At 41.6% G+C, this 18,453-nt stretch overlaps 4 protein-coding genes across 6 annotated transcripts; 3 read left to right on the forward strand and 1 right to left on the reverse strand.

Moving 5' to 3' along the window:
* Positions 1-1,042: 1,042 nt before the first annotated feature.
* On the forward strand, positions 1,043-11,967 carry Septin4 (septin 4). Of its 3 annotated transcripts, none has more exons than XM_017182759.2 (5): positions 1,043-1,383; positions 1,948-2,343; positions 9,778-10,237; positions 10,299-10,701; positions 10,771-11,967. In XM_017182759.2, the coding sequence occupies exons 2-5, from the start codon at positions 2,163-2,165 to the stop codon at positions 11,029-11,031; spliced, it is 1,305 nt and encodes a 434-aa protein (XP_017038248.1). In that variant the 5' UTR covers positions 1,043-1,383; positions 1,948-2,162; the 3' UTR covers positions 11,032-11,967. The 3 variants fall into 3 exon arrangements, with proteins under 3 accessions (XP_017038248.1, XP_017038247.1, XP_017038250.1); XM_017182758.2 differs by having other exon boundaries at positions 1,043-1,355; XM_017182761.3 differs by lacking the exons at positions 1,043-1,383; positions 1,948-2,343 and adding an exon at positions 9,089-9,467.
* A 1,243-nt stretch (positions 11,968-13,210) lies between these two features.
* On the forward strand, positions 13,211-14,730 carry LOC138929173 (uncharacterized). Its single transcript, XM_070288417.1, has 2 exons — positions 13,211-14,473; positions 14,535-14,730. Exons 1-2 carry the CDS (start codon positions 14,194-14,196, stop codon positions 14,579-14,581), a joined length of 327 nt encoding a protein of 108 aa, XP_070144518.1. The 5' UTR covers positions 13,211-14,193; the 3' UTR covers positions 14,582-14,730.
* Positions 14,731-15,480: 750 nt separating this feature from the next.
* Positions 15,481-17,483, forward strand: LOC108085936 (kelch domain-containing protein 3). The gene is made up of 2 exons (XM_041775165.2): positions 15,481-15,656; positions 15,807-17,483. The coding sequence occupies exon 2, from the start codon at positions 15,817-15,819 to the stop codon at positions 17,041-17,043; it is 1,227 nt and encodes a 408-aa protein (XP_041631099.1). The 5' UTR covers positions 15,481-15,656; positions 15,807-15,816; the 3' UTR covers positions 17,044-17,483.
* Positions 17,484-17,644: 161 nt separating this feature from the next.
* On the reverse strand, positions 17,645-18,449 carry LOC108085937 (INO80 complex subunit C). The gene is made up of 2 exons (XM_017182719.2): positions 18,261-18,449; positions 17,645-18,190 (listed from the first exon to the last, which is right to left on the reverse strand). The coding sequence occupies exons 1-2, from the start codon at positions 18,385-18,387 to the stop codon at positions 17,991-17,993; spliced, it is 327 nt and encodes a 108-aa protein (XP_017038208.1). The 5' UTR covers positions 18,388-18,449; the 3' UTR covers positions 17,645-17,990.
* Positions 18,450-18,453: the final 4 nt, after the last annotated feature.

The following is an 18,453-nucleotide window of genomic DNA, read 5'->3' on the forward strand; positions in this document are numbered from 1 at the left end:
GTGCCCTTAAAATTAAAAATAAAACGGCATATTTTATTTAAATTACAATCAACATAATGATCACATAAGAATATATATAATAAAAATTAGGTTAAAGCAAGAAAACCAATGGAAATAATTATTTTTTTAGCCCCTTAAAATAGATATTAAATATATAATTAAAACTTAAATCGAAGTTAGCCGATAAACATAAATAACAATTTTAATAAAGTGTCATATTCGTATTATGAACATTTGTCAAACAACACACAGTTTTGATCAATGTTTTCAACCATTTTATAACAGTCTATAACATTAAGCCAAGCCACCTTTTCCAATTTTTTTACCTTTTGTACTTTTGTATTTTTCCCCGAAACTGCCTGGGCCTGTTTTGTTTTCTTTTCACCCGCTGTCGCTAGCCAGAGAGCCGCTCTCAATTTGGGAATCCCATAAGCAAAGTCTGTTAACGAGCCAAATTCTGTAATCGAGAGCATTTTTATGTTAACTAACATTTTGCCTTGCAATCAGAGTGACCAGGGAGAAAATACCAAATATCGCGATTTCGGTATTTTTATATACTTACATTTTTACACTCTACATGAGAATTCGACCCCAAGCATGTAAAACATTGTTTTGACATTTTTTGCCTTGCAATCAGAGTGACCAGGGAGAAAATACCAAATATCGCGATTTCGGTATTTTGATATACTTACATTTTTACACTCTACATGAGAGTTCGACCCCAAAAACGAGAATTCGACCCCAAGCATGTAAAACATTGTTTTGACATTTTTTGCCTTGCAATCAGAGTGACCAGGGAGAAAATACCAAATATCGCGATTTCGGTATTTTGATATACTTACATTTTTACACTCTACATGAGAATTCGACCCCAAAAACGAGAATTCGACCCCAAGCATGTAAAACATTGTTTTGACATTTTGCTTTGAAATTCAGAGGGACCAAGGGGAAAATATAAAACAATATCATGCAAAAATATCGCGATTTCGATATTGGGCAAAAAACATCGAGTTGGCAACACTGAAAAGGCGCGCGTCATTAAGAAAATCGTTATTAACGAATCGTTCAGCCCCGAGCCCCGACGTGAGATAGGAGATAAGCCACCGCGAATCGTGGAAATCGGTTGTGTAGTCGAAGCTGAAGGAGTTCAAAAATCTGCTCTAGCCTAAGCTACTATTTTTTTAAAGCTCTAAATCTTTCCAAAAACCAAGAAATATCTAAAAAATAAAAAATTAAACGAACATATTTTATCGGCGCGATTGCTTGTTTTCCTGCCAATACCGGGAAAACAGAAAAATAAACAAACGGAAATAGCTAATAACAAAAACAAAGTGCGCGTAAATTAGTTCCGATTGGTGAGCTTTTTTTGTTCAATTATTTTAGGTGCGTGTTCCGTGTTTTTTTTTATTTGTACATGCCTGTGTGTGTGTGGATTTCTGTATTTTGTGCATCTCACTTGCAGGCGTATTTGTGTAGGTCAAGGTGACGCATCTGCTTGGCACCGTTAGTTTTCCACCCATTGACTATGCAGTTCTCCGTTGCACTTGTGTGTGTGTGTGTGTGTGTGTGTAAATAGAGTGGAAACCTTAAAAAGTCAATATTGCAGTAATCTGCAATAGCTCCTCTCACCCTCCCTCTGCATGTTCCACCCAAGTCCCTCTTGCTGCCTCGCTCGCTCGCTCACCACCCAGATAAGCAGCACCGCCACAACAAATAACTGTTTAACTTAACCCTTAGGCGCGAATTGGCAAAGAAATTTCTGCGACGCCATAAAAAAAGCTTAAAAATTCAATTATTAGAGCACAGGAAAAAACAGGCCATGACTAAACATAGCAAACAATGGCCAAGCGCACTCGTCACCACCTGCACCTGCAGCCGTAACTAACTAAGCTAAGCAAGCCACTAGCCGAGTCTCTGTAACTAAAGCCCGTTTCGTTTAACCCCCAGGCGCGGCGGCACAACCAAATAGTAAACAATAAATGCTTCTGCCACTGCAGTAGCAACTGGCCAAACGCAGTGAAACACAGCAACTTGCAGCAACGTGCGAATTGCAACACAGCACAACAGGCAAGACGGCGTCGTTTCTGCAGCAGCGTCGCCTCTTCGGCGGCGGCAATGTGTCTTCATCATCGCCGGGCTCCAATGCCTCACCGGCGGCGCCCATGAAGCACCAGCCACCGCCTCCGCCCCTGCCCCTCACACAGCCGCCAACGATGGGCGGTACATCCGGAGGAGCCGTGGCCAACGCCATTAGCAGCCTCAACGGCGGGAGCAGTCATGCCAACAACAACAACCACAATGGCATTGAGCCAGTTAAGTGTCGGCCGCCACTTTACCCAAAACGTAAGTAAAATCCAGATTTCAAGGGTGCAAAAATTCAAAACAACAAAAATCTGCAATAGGGGTTAAATAAAAGGGTTGATCCTGGTGATGACACACTTTAAAGATACATACAGTCGAACCCTTCTTGACGTTAAATTCTAGGAAAAGATATATGTATTTACATGAGCATTAAGCTATCTCTATTGTTTCTTGGTAAAAAACATTAAAACTTTTTTATAACTTGGGTAAATAATGCTAAAGAACTTGTGTACATATAAGATCACCTGATGTACACTTACATACATATGTACATGTATGTACATATATTCTCCAACCTAAACTCTAAACTTATCGTGGCAAATGGTTATCGATTTATTGAAGCCCTATTTTTATTTATTTGAAACTCGATAAAAACTTAAAGGTTTTTGTATAGCTCTGCATAATTCTTAAATTAAAAAGTAGGAAGCCAAATTTGTATACACTGGCAGGAAACAGGAATAAATATGAATACAAAATTTAAAAATTTAGAAAATCAAAAATGTTAATTTTTGAAAAATTTAATAAAATTAAAAAAAAAAAATCCATTAAATAATAATTTTTGGGAAACATTAAATTAAAAAATTCATAACTCGACCAGAAAAGCTATAATTTTCGAGAAACTTCTCTCAGTTAGTTTTAATAAGTTTAATAAATCTGCATAATTAATTTAAATTTTTGATCAAATTAAAATTTGTGTAAATTGTTAAATTTTGAAAAAGGCTAGATTGATTCGGCCTTTGATGCTGATCAAGAATATATGTACATATATGTTTTATAGGGTCGGAGATTCAAGATTCAGGAGTTAGATAAACCCTTAAAAATTGAAATATTTCCATATAAATATATGAATATATTTTTATTTTCATATATTAAAATGTTTGTAATTTTAGTATTTTACATTTTTTAAACAATTCTTAGATAAACTTCCTGGGTTTCATAATTAATTTCAGTATTTATTACCGTAATGTGGAGATATCAGAAAAGGCCTTTAGAAGTTAATAAAAACTGAAACAAAACAACCCCTTGAAGTGTCTGAAAAAGTATTATTATATACTTTATATTTTCTTAAATTAAATTTAGTACAATGTACTTTGTATACTTAATTGTGTTCACTAAACTATAAAGTAAATAATACTTGGTAGTATTCAAGTACGAATAGTTATCTCTCTTTATCAAGTTAAGTGCTTAATTTTGGTGACCTTAAATGGGCTCCAAAGACATTCTCCCAATATGTTCGATTGGCTTCGCCCCTTGGGTGGATCGATCTTATCGGGGACCCAAGATCTCCACTGGCTTCCACCATTACGTGGCTTTTCCGTGGCGGACAAGAAAATTGGCTGGCAAACTATTTTCCGATGGCTTGGAAAGTCGGCTCGGTGGTGGCGGCGGCGGCTTCCTTTCCTTTTTTGCCCACTTCGCTTTCGCCGTGGTTACTTGCTTATTTTTATTATTATTTTTTTTTTTTGCTTTCTGGCTGTTTGCTTTCGGACTGGAAGTTGGGACTGCCTCCCGTTTTTGGTATGCGTAGACTTTGTTTTTATTTATTTACATTTTCTTTTCTTTTGGTTTGGTGTGGTGTGGTTTGGTTTGGGTGTTCGTTTTGGTTTTGTAAAGTTGGCCGCACCCAATACCCCCACTCAGTCCCAATTGCAGATCGGCCAGGGCCTTGGCCGTACCAACAGTGGCAGTGGGGCAACGTGACCGCAGCTAACGGTATCCGTGGTTGACATGTCGTTAGTGTGTTCGATGAGCATTTATGCCGAGCAGGAGGGGGGTGGCCCGAGGTACTAGCCAGGCCTCCAGGCCTCCCTAGCCTGGCCATGCGGGCTCCCCTTTGACTCAGCCGGCGAATGAGCACAGAAAATAAATAAACAAGGAGTTGGGTCTCCTTCTGGGTATTAATAGGAGAGGAGGTATGTGGTTATTCAAGCGAAATTGATTCTTTTGCAATCTATAATTGTGATTCTTAAAGTCACTTATCAATTGGATATCAAAAGTGCCATTGAAAAGTCTCTTAAGAATTTATAGCTGATAATTCTCTGGTTTTCTTTGTGTTTATGGAACATAAATAACAATGTACTGCTTATATTTGTTTATATATATATATATTTTTTTTTTTTTCTTGGTATAATAATCATCGGCCAACCCAGTTCCCAGTCATAGCCACAACTAGAAGCATAAATGATAAGATAAGCTGCAATATGTAGCCATGGCTAATTGTATTAATAAATATTACGAAGCTCACCTCAAACTGTGCCTTATTGTTGTTCTTATTTTGTATTTAAAGGTTTTCAACTGCTTATTTTTATGAAATAGGGTGAGGATTATAATATATATTGAATTCTCAGGAAAAATCAGACAAAAACCTATAAAACAGCTCTAAAGCTATTATTATTCAGTGTATTTTCCCACAAAGTGTTCAATTATTTAAAGTCTCTGAAAAAAATAGCAAATTCCTCGATTGTCCGGGTGTAGTCATCGTCATTAATGTACCCACACACAGTTTGCCAGTCTGTAGCTCTCATTCCCCTTTTAGTCTCTATATTTTTTAGACTTTCGTTCGTTAGTTCCAATTAAAAATTGTGCAGTTTAGCGTTTAAAAACTCATTAGGAGCCCAGCTTCATTGTTATGCCAAATGAATACACATGTTTCTGCGCTGTCCCATTCTGGCTGTGCTATATGTTCTTCTAAAAGTTCTACATGCATTGTTCAAATGCGGGGCGTTTTTACAATGCTCATTTACAAATGCAGCTGAAATAATAGCAGCAAAGATGGAACCTTTAAAAATTATATTATATATTATAAATATTTTCATTTATTCTTTACCTGTTTATATATTTCAAATACTCAATAAAGAATTTATTGTATTATTAAAAACTAAACAACGAAATAACCTCAAGTACTTTACCATTCGAAAAACCCCCTCTTAAACTCTAAATCCTATTAACTTGACTCTTGCTGTGTGCCTAAAGAGTTGATGTGGGCAATATCAAAGGAATTTTCATAGCAATTAGGAAAATCTGTACATAAAAGCTGTCAAATATTCAGTTCCCCAAAAACTAAATAAAGGGGTAAAGGGCTGCAGTGGCACAGATTTTGGTTTTTAGATTCAAGTATTATAAATAGATCGCGTAAATCAGGCGGGGTCCATTTCTTCAAGGGAAAAGATACTAAAGAAAGGGTAGAATGTCAAAGAAGGGGACAGATCCATTTGAAAAATCTAAGAAAATAATTATAGATAAATGATCTTTTGATTTGGTATATTATTTAACTTAAAATCAAAAAGAATTTCTTTTACTTCAACAAGTTTATTTTTAAGTCTGGGATGGCTTTTATTCTGACCCAAAGATATTGCAGAATTTATGGTGTAATTTTGTGTGGCATCATCGGTCGAGTTCATGTAACATAAACACTTATCCCTCCGTCTGTCTGGCTGTCTGGGAAACTAAAGAATTCCGAAATCGAATCGCATTGGAAACCAACAGAATCGAAAACGACTCTGAATGCTAAAAATTCCACTGAAATGCAGTCAGTGGAGAGAGCTGCTGGAGCTGAGGACGCTGTAAACTTGGACAGCAGCAGCTACTTCAAATGCCGTCAATTGTTTTAGCGGAGGGATAGGCGGTAGGAGATGGGCCTCTATTTATGGAACAACAGCGAATGCCCATGGATGTGTGGATGGATGTGATGTGTACAGTGAGGCATGCCCTTTGTAACAAATTCATTTTGCAAAGTTGATATACATAGATAAATTCTTAGTTATTTAAACTTGGCTTGGCTGAAAATATTATTTTTAATTGAAGACTTTGTTTGGTGACTCATTCCTCAGTGGCTTCTATATCCCCCCTTGGCATTTGTTTACATGCCCAAATGCCTTTATGAAACCCAATGCCAATGCACGTTCAATGCATCCAAGAGCCATTCCCAGCCCGAGCTCCAGACTCAGCCCGCGTATCCCCTTACTGGGGCAATGCCTCCTCCGGTCCTCCTTAGTCTGGGCACTCGTGCGTTCAACAAGCCACTCGAACTTTGTCAAGAGGAGGAAAACCAGATGCGTAGGGCACAAAAAACATATATATATATATATTTATATATAACAAGATTCGAGGTCTAGAGCTTGGGTAACCCAAATCTGAAATACCCTTAAAGGCCTTAAAGTTTTAAAAATGAGTTCAACAAATACAAGCTCTAGTCTGGTATTCTTATTTGTTCTTAAATATTGACAAGTTATAGAACCCGTTGAGAGGGTATTGTGTGTTCATATAACCGAGAGCCTAAGAAAGTGAGCTGCATTCTGCATCACAGCTTCAGCTCGAATTGAACTTAATTGATCAATCAAATTGAGATGGGCCAGAGCAGAGAAAGACAAGTAGGGGCATCATAATACCCTGGGTTCCGAGTCGACGGCTGAGATTGAAATTGATGTGTCGCCAAGTGTTAAATGGTCTGTCATAATGTCGAGCGTGTCGAGAGAGAGAACTCAGATATATCATTTCCCAGGCCATTTGCCAGCCATTTCGATCGGGCGGCGATAAATGCTCAAGTGGTTGACACCGAAACAACAACTTAACTCACGATTCCCATCGACAATTGATGGCATGCACAAAGAGAATACATCCGAGAAAAAAACAGGTCAACATTTGGGTAGTTTATAATAAAAAATTACAATTTTTACCCAGTTCTGAAATATAACTTGGGAATTCTAAGCCAGATTAAATAGAGAAATAGGTCAAAATCAGAGCATTTAATACTAAATATTATAGCTTTAACTTACACGTATATTCCCTTTAAAAGTAACTTTGAAATTCCCAGTTCAGATTATTCTCAATTAAAGCTTATTCAGCTCCATTTTTCTGGGTGTGTTTTATAGAGAGACAGACCCCCGACCTAGTCATAATGACGATGACAGCGACAAGTCTAGTCAATGAACCACACACCAAAGTGTACGGAGGGAAAATCAGAGAGGGAAATGGGGTAGGGAGAGGGGAATAGAATGAAAACTGCAACGCCCACAGAAAAGCTGTTTGGGATAAACAAACGACAATAAGCCAGCCAGTCAGTCGCGCGTTAAAGATCTCGAATAGGAGCAGAGAGCAGACACAGGGAGAAATTCAGCCACTAACTGATTTATCGGATTGAGAGCTCCGATTTTGTCAGCTGCATTGTGTGCGTGGGTGGGGTGGAAAATGGGGGACAAATTAGAGGGGGAGTTCTCCTCCTTTTAGGCGGGCGTCTTTGTAGTGGGCGTTTGAACATCTCTCTCGAGTGACAGCATCTCATGCACACCAGCAGGTGGAGGTGGAGGATGAGGGGAATCATCATCAGCACCATCATCTTTCCAGTTTAAATCTTTCAGATCTTCTTGTACCTTGGGTTGCTTTTGTTAAATTTAGCTTTTTATTTTATAGGGAAATGGATTGTGGTTTAAACATTCAAAAATATATTTATTTCAAGGGTAATCTATCTCTTATTTCGCACTGTGCACTTGTACTGGATGCCCTCGTTTATTTACATAAGACAATCTTCCAGTCGGGCCAAGTCAACGCGCTCATTAGCCCTCGTTCCGTCCGCTCCTTGCGGTCGGGGCCCAATTTCGCACATTTATCCGACAGATGTAGATACGGTCGCATACCACATACATACTATATGCCCAGAGATCCAGCAAAAGATAACTGTATCTGCGCCCTAAAGACACAAACAAACAAATTTCTCGTATCGCCATAAAATGCGGCACAGCAAGTTCATTCATTTGTTTACTCGCTCGATTCGCAACAATTAAACAAAATTTGCACAAAATTTAAGCAAAGCCGCGCGATCGTAATAAAAGATGAGGCTAAAATGGGATATAACAGGGATTTTCCGACCTTTGATTTCCTGTTTACACTCTTTTAAGTGAATGTTTAAAGGTTACAAGAAACCCTAGAGCTGGGTCTCTGATTTACTGATCGAGTTTATATATTTTCAAGCAGTCGTAGATGCCTGCTTCTGGCTGTAGCAACCCCATGGGTACCACGAGATAATGGGTATACATTTCAGATTTTAAAGCAAATCTGCTTTAGTACCACAACTGTGCGTGGGTGGCTGCATTCCAAAATCGATGAATGCAAAACGTGAGCTGGAACAATGCAACCAACGAATGTCCTGCTGACTGTGCCACCCTTAGACTTGGTCCTCAAAAAGGGGTGGGATCGCCACCTCTGTGAAACGGAAAGGACGTAACAGGGGCGGGAGAAAGAGAGGTTTCCTGGTTGAAGGAAACCCGAGTATCCGGCACAGGATACTATGATTTTTGTTTTTGAACTTTAGCCAATAAAATAAAACTTTAAATTCAAAATACCTTTGAAATAATAATTATTTGTAAACTAAAACTAAACTAAATCATAGACATAATCTAAAAACCAGGATATATTTTATAACAACCCATCTGGCAACGCCGTACTTCTTAGCCAAAAAAACATAAAACCCCCGCGTAACATCTGGTTCACTTTTCCGGGCTTTCGTTAGTTTCAAGCAGGTCCTTGAGCGCAGGCGCTGAGAGAATGAAAATAGAGGGTAACTAGTGTGGGGAAAGTTGCATTTCGGTGTTGCCACTTCACAAGACATCCTTGCGGATAGAAAGAGACAGCGGGCGAGCTAGAGAGAGAGAGAGCGGCAGTGAGGGAGTGACGGAAAGAGAGCACATTAATTTTGGATGGTTTTAGGGCAGTTGGCCTGCGAGTTGCACCTTCGCCACAATACTATATATACAATAAAGTGTTCATCAATCTCGGGGATCTATATATTATTTTTATTTTCCAAGACCAAACCAAAAACAATCCAAGAAAACAACAACTAAAGCGGCCAAAGAACAAACAACAATGTGGCAAATTGGCTGACAAAAAAAAAAAAGAAAAAAGAAAATCAGCTAACAATAACGAGAGATACAGAGTGAAAGCCCTGAAGGCTGCAGGAAAAGTGCGAGGCTTCTGCCCAATTACGTTTTAAGTAGGCGCTCGGTATACACACGAAGCTCGGCCGGAAAGGAGGGCGTCAGGAAGCGGAAGACAGCACACGGCACCAGGAAGCAGAAACAGCCAGGAACCACCAGAAACCACCAGGAACATGTGTAAGAGTCCCGGGTTGTATATTACGGCAAGGGGCATGGCCCTCCTGCTGTGCCTCCAACGCTCTCTTGAGGGCATTGTCACTCCACTCAACGACAGCCATTCAACCGTTCCGTGTGCCTAATGAGACAGACGTTGATGGGGAGACTGTCAAGGAGCGAGATTCAAGGCCCAAGAGCAAGGTCCTTCAGTCGATTAACCCGTTTTGTGTTATTAAGCATCTCTCTTGGGTCACACGCAAAGAAATTACAGCTGAAAAAAACATCAAATCCTTTAGTAATTTTTTACCAATTTCGTTTTTCATTTTTGCAGCCAAGACACCATCCTTCGACAAGGACAGGGATTATATAGGCTTCGCCACCCTACCAGAGCAAGTGCACCGGAAATCGGTAAAGCGGGGCTTCGAGTTCACTCTGATGGTCGTGGGGGAGTCCGGACTGGGCAAGTCCACCCTGATCAATAGCCTGTTCTTGGGGGATCTCTACAAGAACCGACAAATGCCCAATGTGGAGGAGCGCATCGAGAAGACGACCAAGGTGGAGAAGAAGACAATGGACATTGAGGAGCGTGGCGTGCGGCTGCGGCTCACAGTGGTGGACACACCCGGTTTTGGGGATGCCATCAATTGCGAGGACAGCTGGCGGGTGTGCACCCAGTACATAGACGAGCAGTTCCGCCAGTACTTCACCGACGAGAGCGGACTGAATCGGCGAAATATACAGGATAATCGGGTGCACTGCTGCCTTTACTTTGTACCGCCCTGGGGACACAGGTGATTATTATGCTGAAGATCTTATATAGTGGATATATACCTAACTAATCTTTATCCACAGCCTGCGACAGATGGACCTGGACCTGATACGGCGGTTGCACCGCAAGGTGAACATTGTCCTGGTCATTGGCAAAGCTGACTGCCTCAACAAGCAGGAGGTGCGCAAGCTGAAGGAACGCATCCTGCAGGACCTCGAGGATAACCACATCCAGCTGTACCAATTCCCCGAATGCGACTCCGACGAGGACGAGGACTTCAAGCAGCAGGACCGCGAACTGAAGGCCTCCATTCCGTTTGCCGTCGTCGGCAGCAACACCATTCTGGAGGTGGCCGGCAAGAAGGTGCGCGGCAGGCAGTATCCCTGGGGCGTGGTCAATGTGGAGGATCCGGAGCACAGTGATTTCATCAAGCTGCGCACCTTCTTGATATCCACGCACATGCAAGACCTCAAGGATACCACACAGGTGGGTTGTCAGATATATATGTATATACCTTCCCGTAAGTTGTACTTATCACACGATTATCCATTGCAGGATGTCCACTACGAGAACTTCCGGGCACAGTGCATCTCACAGATCTCGCAGCATGCGCTGCGCGAGCGCGGCAAGTTGAAGCGAGACTCGATCAGCTCCACAAACGGATTCGATGCCGCCATATCGGAGACCGACCGCCTGCTGCTGCAGAAGGACGAGGAGATCCGGCGCATGCAGGACATGCTCACCCAGATGCAGGAGAAGCTCAAGCAGACCCATCTGATGGAGATGAAGAAGAACGACAGCGTGATCGACGTCTAGGAAGTGTTCAATTTTGCACCTTAGTATATGCATCTACCTAAGCATAGGACTTATGTATATGGTAGCGCCGGGAGATCCTGGAGCAGCCAGCTGCAACCAAAACGACTTTGTTCATATACGCTAGCACAGACTTTTTAGATCCCAGGACTAGCTGTGCCCACTAGATCCAAAATTAAGACAACGATAAGCGCGAGATATGCACAACTAGGCTCCAAAAATCACACACACACACACACACACACACACACCGAAAGAAAAACATCACAGCCTTTTCCAATTTTGTAGCTAAAGAGAAATCGACTTTTTTCCACTAAGATAAACGACTTTAAAACGCGCATCTAGCATTTGATCAGTATGATAACGATTACGATTACAATTACAATTACGATTACGAGATATATTATACCAAAGTTGAAGGAGTTTCAAAAACTTAACGAAAGTAAATTGTTAACGAAAAAGTTCATGAACCCACAGAAGAGGCACATACATACAATACATACATAGCAGTACCGTTACCCAGGAAGACAAGAGCATAGACAGAGACAGCTATACATTTATTATATTTATTTTTGTTTTTTATTATTATTATTTTTTACCATTTTTGTTTTTTGAAGCAAATTTTTGCTTTAATTAATGTGTAAAGAAAATCTTGTAACATTACATGGTAAGCAGAATATATATCAGATATAGGACAAATGGGTCGCTGGGCGCTCTTGGCACTGAATTTCCAAGGATCGGCGCCCACAGCAAGAAGTTCCAATTATTTACGCAATTAATTACGTATCGTATTATCAGATATATATACAACACATACCTATCTATGGACAGAACCTATTTTGTTGAAACGAATTGTTAATGAATTTATTTTAAATTAATCAATTAAGCCTTCACGCAACAACCATAATATTTAAATGAAATTATAGTCGAAAAATTATATATGTATAAATATTAGAGCTGGGAAACTATCGATGGTACTATCGAGGTATCGACTTTTTCCTTTTTTTGAGCCACCATCGATAGTTTTTTATCACTATCGATAGTACGGGACTATTTTTATATCTCTGCTTTGTTGCTGAAATTTAGTAAGAAAAATGCAAACAAATATATATATATATATATATATATTTTTTTTTTTATAATAAAAATGTATTCTAAATTAACTTAAATTGGAGTTGGTGGTGAAAAATATTAACTGAATCTCAAAAGAAAGGGGTCTACGCCACGTCTTCAGAGTCTAATAGGGTCTTCCCACACACCGTCAAAGCGCATCTGGCATCCGTTGAACAAACGGTCCATAAGGTTTTGCCGTTCCGAATTTTCTCAATTGGCCCTGCATCAAAGCGCATCTAAATGTAACGACCGTTTGTTTGGCGATAGTTCTTCGGTGCAACTCTGAAAATTTGACCATCACTACGAAAGTGTATACACACTTGGCGAGAAACAAATGAGATATGGAATTTAAAACGTGGCGCCAAAGCTACAAGCATGCCCAAAATAGATGTTGGCGTTTTTTCGGTATATTCTTGCCCCAATATGTCCCCAATTGTTACTATTTAATATAAACCGCCTACCTCTACCTTATTTTAAAGATTTTGGATGCCTATACCACCTATAGACACTTTTCGGTGAATTTGCTCTTTGTTAGAGAAAAATCATTAGAAAAACTAAAATTCCTTGTCATTTAAGTCATTTAAATTTATTGCGGATAAATTCTGACGCAATCTGTGCCTTTTGCTGTTGTACAACAGCCAAAATAGCTGGTAAATGCTCCATTTCAAATTTGCAACTGCCAATTCGACCGCCTTTGTTTACGTTTTCATGAGCCACAGCTGATCGATCAGCTGTTCGGATGCAGATGCACTTTGATGCAGCTCTGTGGGAACACGAGTTTCGCATCTGCGAAAAATCCCAAACGTTCCTCACAGATGCGCTGTGTGGGAAGACAGTATAAGCGTATGTTTAGCAATGGTAATACAATTTTATTTGTGCAAAGTTGCTTGGATAGAATATTTATGTTAATTACTTAGTCAAAACATATTGAATCTATATATATAAAAATGGAGACAAAAAATGTTAGGGATCAAATCACAAGAGAACGGCTGGGCCGATTTGGATCAAATTTTTTTTCAGTTTTTTGTAATTGCCAGAAGAAGGTTATAGCATAAGAAAATTTTGGAAAGTCCTTCCGGAAAGGTCGCTAGCGGCTCAACAGATGGACACACTGTTGTATGTAAAATTCTGAAACACCCTACAAAGATCATAGCTGCGTTGAAATTGTGTATCAATGAACTCGGTAAAAAAATATTTAAACAAAAAAATCGAGCTAACGAAGCATTACCAAAGTGAGCTTAAACAATTGGAAGTAATGCCTGCTGTTAGACGATCAAATCTTGGGCGGCGTTCACGCAGTGCAATAAATAATCAGAATTTCCGTAATAGTCGGACGCAAGAGGAACGTACAGAAATAAATGCATCGATACGTGCCCAAATGGCACAGCTTCGCGCTGCACAAAGACCACCTCAAGCCCGACAAAATAATAGAGGAAGACGAGCCGCAAATGAAAACTTGAATCGCGCTGCATTCCCATACAATCCTGAAACATCCTACAAGGATCTTACGTGCGTTGTTATTGGTTCATTATCTGTTGTATGTCAGCATTGTAATGCATTGAAGTTTCGGCTGGAAACCCCCGGCTTATGCTGTGCAGGTGGCAAAATGAAATTGCCCGTTTTGGCTCATCCACCAGAGCCATTGTACTCGCTACTATATGGAAACTCAGCCCAATCAAATAGTTTCCTGAAGCTTGCACAAAAATATAACGGATGCTTTCAAATGATGTCTTTTGGAGCCGAGGTTGTTCAACAATCAGGCTACAATCCAAGTTATAAGGTAATGGCGTCTCTTTATTATCACATTTTTTCAAAATTGCATCCCAACATTCAGATTCAAGGGCAAATTCACCACCGAGCGGGCGCTTTGTTACCACCACAAAACAAAGATCATAAATTCCTTCAGATCTATTTCATTGGTGATTCGGAAGTTGAACTAAATCACCGCTGTGCAATTTTTACTGCAACTAAACGTGAAATTATTCAACAATTGCAAACCTTCTCCATGAGCATAATGAATTGGTCAGATTGTTTAAAACCGCATTGGATATAATGCATTATGACGAACATAAAATCATTATCAGCGCTGACAAAAGACCCACTGGTAGCCATGCAAGACAATTTAATGCTCCCACTATCAATGAAGTCGCAGTGGTGATTGTTGGCGAGAATGTTGAATCACGCGATATTGTTCTTAAGCGTCGGGATAATGGCCAATTGCAGCGAGTTTATGAGACTCATCGGTCTTATGATGCTCTTCAATACCCGTTGATGTTCTGTCGTGGAGAAGATGGGTATCACTTCAACATAAAGATGGTCAATCCAACGACAGGTTTGTTTAAAAGTCATCACGAATTCCGATTATTCCAACAGATCTTCCATTCCAATTCAAGAGGAGTCAGTTCCCAGTTCGATTGGCATTTGCGATGACAATCAATAAATCGCAAGGCCAATCGTTGGAAGTCTGCGGGATACATCTGGAATATCCATGTCTTTCACATGGCCAGCTATACGTAGCCTGTTCGCGTGTGGGAAAGCCGTCATCATTATTTATTTTTGCACCGGATAACAAAACAAAAAACATTGTATATCAGATCGCTCTGCACTAATTTCAGGTCAAAAAAATTTGTCAATCCAACGAAAGGTTTGTTTAAAAGTCATCACTTTTTTTTGATTATCAACTAATTTTGAATTTAAATTTTAGGAGAAGATAGGAATAAGGTAAGGTAATAATGTACGTCAAAGTAGAAACGGAACGTCTCAATTTAATTTGTTTTAATCAGTCGAAGTTGGGGCGAGATAAAGTTCGCCGGGTCCGCTAGTAGTAATATAATTCTATTTTAAATTGCTATAACTTTAATTTGCAAAAAGAATGGTAAAAAAGCGATACTATCGATAGTATCGAATTTTCGTATTCAAAACATCGAAAATATCGAATGGTGCCACTATCGATAGTTTCCCAACTCTAATAAATATAGCGATTGATAAGAATCGATTTCAAAATAAAACAAAAGAGCAAAAACCATTCAACAATGCTTGGGACACTTTTTCAGCTTTTTACATAGGCTTATAGCCGATTCAGCGGTTGATGCGGATCAAGAATATATATGATTTACAGCTTTGAAAGTACTTTCTAACTTCTGTCTAAAAAATGCCATCATTTAAATTGCTGATGATTTATAGAGCAGTAAATGGCTTTAAAAAACAGAAAAGACGTTAACTAGTGTGACCAGCCTCAGGGCGAAATAATATCGCTGCAAGTCGATTGTCACAACTATCGATATCGAAAGCGTAATCGACTTTATCTCCCAGCTGCAGCGTCCCCCACCGCCTCTCCACCACTATTTGAACACAGCAAGCGAGCGTTTTTGGATTGGATTGGGTTTGCTCGGTATCAGCAGAGCGCAGCCTTAACACCTGGGTGGCCTTCAAGCGCTCGCACCTCTTGGAGCAACAGCAGCAGCAGTAACAGCAGCGACTCCAACGTCAACAGCGGCGCCTTTGTCTTCCTTTGTGTGTGTTAAGTTTGTTGTCCACTTTTTCGCCAGCGCCGCCTCCTAACTTCTTTGTGTGCTTTTCCACTTTTCTGCACTTTTCTTCGGCTTGCTGCTGCTCCTTTGTCTTGGACTTGGACTTGGGCTTGGACTGTGATCCCGAACGTGCAGAGCTGTTCAAATGCTGTGGACTGTGCACTTGGAGGGTGGCCCCCAGCGGGTCAATCACGCCGCTGTGGGCGTGGGCGATTTCATCTATAGCTTCGGCGGCTACTGCACTGGCTACGATTATCGCCACAACGAGCCAATCGATGTCCATGTCCTGAATGCCCACACCATGCGCTGGTCGCTGGTGCCGCAGCAGCTGGACGAGGACGGGGAGCCGCTCAAGTATCCGCATGTCCCCTTCCAGCGCTACGGTCACACAGTGGTGGCCTACAAGGACCGCATCTACATCTGGGGCGGTCGGAACGACGAGTACCTATGCAACGCCCTATACTGCTTCGATCCGAAGACGGCCAAATGGTCGCGTCCACCGGTCACCGGCGGCCTGCCGGGAGCACGTGATGGCCACTCCGCCTGCGTGATCGGCAACAGCATGTACATCTTCGGCGGCTTTGTGGACGAGATCAATGAGTTCAGCAGCGACGTTCACTCGCTCAATCTGGACACCATGGAATGGCGCTATGTGCAAACCTTTGGCGCTCCGCCCAGTTACAGGGATTTCCATGCGGCGGTCGCCTACGAGCAGGAGCGCATGTACATCTTTGGCGGGCGCGGGGACAAGCACAGTCCGTACCACAGCCAGGAGGAGACCTACTGCCACGAGATCGTCTACCTGGACATGAATACCAAAGTGTGGCACCGTCCGTTTACGGCAGGCAAGGTGCCCGTTGGCCGCCGCAGCCACAGCATGTTTGTGCACAACAAGATGATCTATGTGTTTGGGGGCTACAACGGCCTCCTGGATCAGCATTTCAACGATCTGTACACCTTCGATCCGCGCACCAAATTGTGGAATCTGATCCGTGCCAATGGCAAGCCACCGACGGCTCGCCGAAGGCAATGTGCCATTGTGATGGCCACCAAAATGTTCCTGTTTGGTGGCACCAGTCCCAGAGGCGAAGCCGCCTCCATTGATGCCGTCCCATTGCCTTCAATGACCGCCACGCTTACCCAGGAGGCGGCCGGCGGCGGTGCAAACGGAGGAGCACCGACGGGCGTGGCCCTGATCGATTACAGTGATCTGCATGTGCTGGACTTTGATCCGACCCTAAAAACGCTGGCCACGATGGTAGTGCTGGAGCACCAGCTGGACATCTCGGGGCTGCCGCGTAGCTTTCGCTCCGACCTGCAAATGCTCACACTGCCGAACAGTATTAGCCGGCCGATAAACCAGGCCGGCTAGCAGCCCAAAGGGCAGCTGGAGACGGTTGTGTGAACGAACGTCAACTGCCACAACTAAAACTACACTGAATCTGGGAGCCACTAGTCCGGTTCCTGGTACTTAAAACCATGGTAGGAGCGAGCTCGAATTGCACATAACGCAGCGATAACAAGAACGATGATGACGAGAAAAGGAGAGAAGTGAAAATGGAGAAGGACGAGACCATGATGCAACCACATAACCACATCATGCAGGCAAAAACTGAAAACCTGACATAGTTGCATCATGGCAGACACTACGAAGAGAGAGAAGCCCCTTGCTGTTGGTACACACTTATAAACAAAACAAAAGCCCCAAATACTTGAAAACTGCGAATGACACTATGAATGCTGATAGCGCTGTAGTTTGTAAAACATTTGTATCAAGAAGCCCAAATAAAAACTCCATTAACTATATAATAATCCAGGCGCAAACGAGTGTGCCAAGGGTGCATTTGTATACTAAATATGTCATGTGTTGTTGCCATTTCCAAGAACATTATATTTAGTTGGAAGCGCCCTCTCCTCTCCTCTTTTGATTTCCTTTCCCCCTCTTATATTAAGTACGTAATTTAACAAATTTGTGATTTAATATTCTTAGCAGGAGCTGCTTAGTCGCTTTAATTGTAATGTTAACTTATTAGTTTAATGGTAGTTCATAAATTAAATTAATGCTTATTAAACGTACAACGAAATAGTAGTTTCATTGCAAGTTGTAGCCTTGATCTGGCGACACTCGAATTCCATTTTCATTTGCCACTCCCTTACTAGGCATACAATGTGATTCCCGAGCACTCTTTGACCTTCAGCCAACTGTTCTAGCCAGGAAGCAGCCTCAAAGCCGCCACCTTGCACGCAATGTTGGGAAAAGTAAGGTCAGCCAGCTCCGCAATTAGCAATTGTTGGTGGGAATCGCCAGAGTTGTGGGGACTATCCCACGGCACTCGTATAGCCACGAACGGTTAGGTAGCCATTAATGATGTCCGAGGGCATATTCTGCATGGAAGCGTATTCGTCGGCATTGGCGTACCGCAGCTTGGTATGGGGATCCGCATACGGGGCGGGCAGGCCGCTTATGTCCGAGTATTTCTTGGCGGGCACCAGCGAGGGCGGTGCATTCAGCGTGAAGTCTGCAAGGCAGGTAAAGTTAGACCCCCCCATAATTTTCAACAAAATAAAGACACCATTTCCTGCACTTACAAGTGGGCCGATCGGCCGGCAGCTTTTTGTTGCGCTCCATATTGCATATTTGCCGCAGCGGACGGTAAACGCAGTTCTTGGGGAAGGCGAATGGCCGCTTAAAAGAGCGTTTCGGTTTTGCTTCCATTTAATTATTTTTTGTTTACCTTTTCGCTACATATGGTAGCCAGTGTGACCCTGGCTCAACTATTAC

This window comes from Drosophila kikkawai, chromosome X (assembly GCF_030179895.1).
Source record: "Drosophila kikkawai strain 14028-0561.14 chromosome X, DkikHiC1v2, whole genome shotgun sequence".
Taxonomy (NCBI): Eukaryota; Metazoa; Arthropoda; class Insecta; order Diptera; family Drosophilidae; genus Drosophila; species Drosophila kikkawai.